At 36.5% G+C, this 5,407-nt stretch overlaps 1 protein-coding gene across 1 annotated transcript; it reads right to left on the bottom strand.

The window, feature by feature from the left end:
* Positions 1-295: 295 nt before the first annotated feature.
* LOC125261696 (C-type lectin domain family 4 member K-like) lies at positions 296-3,899 on the bottom strand. Its single transcript, XM_048180261.1, has 5 exons — positions 3,519-3,899; positions 1,689-2,243; positions 1,441-1,568; positions 1,184-1,287; positions 296-1,098 (listed from the first exon to the last, which is right to left on the bottom strand). Exons 1-5 carry the CDS (start codon positions 3,676-3,678, stop codon positions 975-977), a joined length of 1,071 nt encoding a protein of 356 aa, XP_048036218.1. The 5' UTR covers positions 3,679-3,899; the 3' UTR covers positions 296-974.
* Positions 3,900-5,407: the final 1,508 nt, after the last annotated feature.

Genomic DNA, 5,407 nt, shown 5'->3' with positions numbered 1-5,407 from the left:
GAAATTTAACTAATTTTTTTTCTTATAATTTAACGAATTTGTTCTCGTAATCTAACGACTTTTTCCTCGTAATTTAATTACTTTATTCTCAACATTTTATCTCGAAATTTAATGTTTTTCCTCGTAATTTAACGAGTTTATTCTCAACATTTTATCTCAACTTTTTTCTTGAAATTTAACGAGTTTTTTCTCGTAATTTAATGAGTTTATTCTCAATATTTTATTTTGACACTTTTCTCGAAATTTAACGAGTTTTTTCTTGAAATTTAACAACTTTAATCTCGAGATGGTTTTATTTTTTTATTATTGCTTGGCCCTAATCCTCTTCCGTATATATGCACTATATTAGCCTATATATTATTTACTTAACCTGTTAGTTAATGTAAGGCCTAAATAAATCATGAAAACAAGTTGAGACAGCCACTAATGTTAATGATTATGTATCAACAATGAATTGGAGAAACAAAAGTTAATGCAAAAACTGCCTTATGTGTAATTTACTTGCTTACAATACATATTTTTTTTAAATTATTATTTTAAATGTTAATTATGTCAGAGATAGATTTTTTTTCTCCTTAAGACAATTTTTAATTATATTTGAATAGATTTAAAGACAGAGGCACAAATGGTTCAGTAAAACATTGTTTAATAAAAAAAGAGAACCCGTACCAAACTGTGACTTTAAAACCGATGAACGTACCGAACCGTCATATTTGTTATTAACCGGTTAATGGAAATTTCAAATAAGCATTTCTCTTTGGATCATTTGAACTTGATTTTGTTTTCGTTTTTATTTATACTACTGTTGAAATTGTTTGTTTCAGTTTTTTGTTTTTATTCCTCGTACCGGTTCAGGGCCCTGGCTAGCTCGTTATATACGTCAAGTAACTTTTTTCCCTTTTTTTTTTTTTTTTTTTTTGCCAAATATTGTATGTCTTTTTTTGACATAAACATGCATCTCATTGACTTTATTTTTAAATGCTCTTCTCACAGATACATTTAAACTTATCATTGCATGGGTAATCAGCCCATCCTGATTCACGAGTTAGAGCACAGTTCTCTCCTCTATGTCCACCAGGCTCTTCAGATGCCCAGAACCTGAAAATATAGATCAGCATTAGATCAGTGATATGATACTGTGAGAATCCTTTATTAGATATTATTCAGTTCAGTGATTTCTCACCCGGAGGTCTGTGTGCTGCCATCAACCCATTTCCAGCTGCCCTCCACTTCACTGTCAGTCAGACCAATCCAGACTTGAGAACAAAAAATTTTCTTAATAAAATCCTAAGAAAATAAAACATTTACACATTTATGTCTTAAAGAGAATTAACAATACACTTTTCATGAAACAATATATAGAATAAAGTGTAATAAGTGTAAAAGAATAAGTTCTTCCTATAGACTATTATCCATAGCTAGAAAAGTAGTTTCACTCACTTGTTCCGCTTTGTTGTTTATGATGATCAGATCTGCTCCTCTGTCTGTACAGTATCTTCTGCTCTCAGTCCAGCTCCTCTTCTCAGAGGAAATTAAGTAAAAACTGTATTGATAATAAACCCATCCATCTGTAACCAAAACAATTTTACTGTTAGCACTGATCTAACAAACTTATTTTTAACCAGTTGCATCTAAATAATTTCTATATGTATCCTGTAAAACAAAACTTGGTTGTAGTTCATAATTACCCATTTTTAACAGTTCGTTTTTCTCCTGATTTAATTGGTTTCTTTGTTTGATAAGGTCACTGTTATTTGATGATAATGCATCTCTCTCTTCTGTGAGGTTGGTGATATTGGTTAGTAGCTGGCCTCTCTCCTCAGTAAGGTTGATATTGTTTGTTAGTAGCTGATCTCTTTCTTCTGTCAGGTTGGTGATATTGGTTAGTAGCTGGTCTCTCTCCTCAGTAAGGTTGGTATTGTTGGTTAGTAGCTGGTCTCTCTCCTCAGTAAGGTTGGTATTGTTGGTTAGTAGCTGGCCTTTCTCCTCAGTAAGGTTGGTATTTTTGGTTAGTAGTTGGTCTTTCTCTCCTGCGATGTTGGTTATCTTGGTTAGTAGCTGGTCTCTCTCTTCTGTGATGTTGGTGATCTTGGTTAGTAGCTGTTTTTTCTCTTCTGTGTAGTTGGTGCTCTTTGTATGGATGTAGACACCCAGCACTATGACTGCAGTCAGCAGAAGAACACACAGCAGCACCAAACACACTGCAGTTGCTCTGGAGCTTCTGATCTTCACACAAGCCATTTCTGAAGATGACAGATATCAAGACAATTACTCATATGCAGAGTTCCCGTGGGGTCTTAAAAAGTCTTAAAAAGTCTAAAATTCTGAACTTTAAATTTAAGGCCTTAAAAAGTCTTAAAAACAGCCAGATTTTCATCCGAGGTCTTAAATTTCATTTAGTCAGGTCTAAATTTTTTTTTACCCATTTCCAGAAACGCTACCTGCTGAAAGTTATTACAAAGTAGCGAGTCGTAGGCTAGTTCTTTCTGGGGTATATTGGTGTTGGTATACGCGGTGATAAAACTACAAATCCCGTGATAAATGCAATAACTGCCTGTGAAATACGTCTGCGTCTCCTCAGAGTTACTTTCAACTAGACATGGCTAGATCACAGCGATTTCTGCTGTTGGTTACAAGCGGTATCCAGCTCCATGTACGAGTCTTACTGCAAACTTTGCAAAAAAAAAAAAAAAAAATCAATTAGGGACTCTGGGTGTGAAGGCGCTGGAGTCACACGCCAGAGCGGAGAAACACAAGCTAGCCACAAAATGCCTTCAGCGGACTCGGCCAATTAGCCTCACCACTGCCGTCGTCCTCCTCAATGCCTGGTCTCTCCGGTCTCCAGCGCAATATCATCGCAGCTCCGTCGAACAACCTTCGGGGTACTTTTGGATCGACTGACACATCGAAAGCCGAGGTGCTTTGGATACTACACACGGTGACTAAACACCACTCATTTAATAGCAACAGTGACATTAGCGATCTCTTCCAAGTGATGTTCCCTGATTCAGTAATTGCGAAGACGTACTGCGGGCCCAACAAGATCGCTTATGTGGCGAGATTTGGATTGGGGGAGTTTATAAAGAGGGAACTGATTCGTACTCTTACTGGGCCGTATGTCGTAATGTTCAATGAAATTAATATGCTGTTTTGTAATGTAAATAAATATGAGATGAAATCTATTCTATTTGAGGGCAAGTTTGTTTTAGCCTATTTTCATTTTGGGCCTAAGGTTTTGGGCATTTGGCACGTTGTGGTGTGTGGAAGGTTACTAATGTGATTGCTTTATCTGTAAATGAAATTAATGCTTTTTCGATGACTGAATTCATTGAAATAAAATGATTTTTTCAGAATTTCTTTGATTTGAATATTTTTTGGTAATGCATCGTGTAGGTCTTAAATTTCAATCTTTATGGTCTTAAAATGTCTTAAAAAGGTCTTAAATTTGACTTACTGAAACCTGCATGAACCCTGCATATGACTCAAATGTGTGTGATATAATGAATCAGTCTCAGTACCTGTGTGTTGAGGAGTTTGGTGTCTCTTGGAGTTCTCCGTTTCTGTCCTGACTTCAAAACAGTTTATAGGATCAGCATTAGCATTGATATTCATCTCTTCTTCATCTTCTCTGTCCATCCCATGTGTAAAGGGAATGTTGATATCGCCGTAATAAGACATATTCAGTCTGCTGGAGTTAAACGTGAGACTAGAAGTCGTTTCTTTAGGTGGACTGCACTGCTCTACATTTCTGCTTTTGAGCTTTTAGACCACTGTGGTCAAGAACATGTGATATCCTGTTAGGATGCTATAAAAATTGCTGACTATCGTATAACTTAAATAACTCTTCTTGTAGTCATTTTCTGCAGATCATTAAGAAAAGTTGCTCTTATATTTTTACCCCTTGACTACAGTTTCATCTTTGTATAATAAACGCATTAGTTAAGAACTAGTTGGTATGGTGAACAAGGCCACCCAACTTGCATATTAAAATTTTCTATTGACAATTACATTTTTAATTTTTATATTACATTTTATATATATATATATATGAAGAGTTTCGTTGCAAAACGAGATAAATCTTGTTTTTTGGTTGTGCATTCCAATTAATATCAATTCAACTGCAGTTGGTTTGTTTTGATTTAAACCTTCATAACTTAAAAAATACAGCTAAGTAGCACCATAAAACAAAATAATAACATGATAACATAATAATAAACATGTTTTGACAAAAATGTTAAAAACGGAGTTATCTCGTTTTGCAACGAAACTCTTCATATATATATATATATATATATGGTTCCCAAACTTTTGAACTTTTTTAATAAATTCAGCCATTTTTTATCTTGTGGAACATATGTAAACATATTTATTTAAAATATCTTACCCAGGACAGTACTAAACAAAAAATAACTTGCATTATGATCTCTTATTTTGTTAAAATTATTCACATTTTCACAGATTCTGCAAGTTGTTCATATATATATATATAGTGTGTGTGTATGTGTGTATATGTATGTAACCGAGTACGCACTGGAAGGGAGTGAGTCCAGTGGTAGGTTGGCGCAGGGAATTCTGTGCATACTCGGCCCAACCCAGAAACTGGTTCCAAGAGTCCTGGTGGCCATGGCAGAAGGTTCGGAGGAACCAGCTGATCTCCTGGATCTTCCTCTCCGTCTACCCATTCGACTGCAGGTGGTATCCAGAGGAGAGGCTTACAGTCACACCTAGGAGAAGAATGCCTTCCATACTCTGGAGATGAACTGTGGCCAACGATCCGATACAATGTCCTCAGGAATTCCGTAATATCTGAAGATTTGGTTGAACATGAGTTCAGCGGCCTCCATTGCAGTGGGCAGGCCTCTTAAGGATACCAGTCAGCAAGACTTAGAGAATCTGTCGATTACCACCAGGATACAGGTACAGTTGGATACAGTTAGATCCGTAATAAAATCTACTCCTAGGTGTGACCGTGGTCTGTTGGGAATGGGCAGAGGATGGAGTTTGCCGGAGGGAAGATGGCGAGGGCTCTTCGAGATGGCGCATTCCTGGCATCCTTGCACGTACCTTCTCACATCCCTTCACACATCCCTTGCCATGTTTGGCCACCAGAAGCTCTCCTTCAGAATCTCTTGTTTGTGATCAGCTGAAAGAGTTCCTGTATTCAAATGATATCCTCTCTAAATTTCAATCAGGCTTCAGAAAAAAAGCACAGTACTATCACCGCTACTATGAAGGTGATAAATGATATTATTGTGGCACTTGATAAGAAACAGTTCTGTGCTTCACTTTTTTTAGATCTGTCAAAATCTTTTGACACTGTAGACCAGGGGTGGGGAACATTGATCCTGGAGGGCCATTGTCCTGCAGAGTTTAGCTCCAATCCTAATTAAACACACCTGAAGCTAAT

The sequence above is a fragment of the Megalobrama amblycephala genome, unplaced genomic scaffold, assembly GCF_018812025.1.
Source record: "Megalobrama amblycephala isolate DHTTF-2021 unplaced genomic scaffold, ASM1881202v1 scaffold465, whole genome shotgun sequence".
Classification (NCBI taxonomy): Eukaryota; Metazoa; Chordata; class Actinopteri; order Cypriniformes; family Xenocyprididae; genus Megalobrama; species Megalobrama amblycephala.
This window is presented reverse-complemented; position numbering and strand designations above follow the sequence as displayed.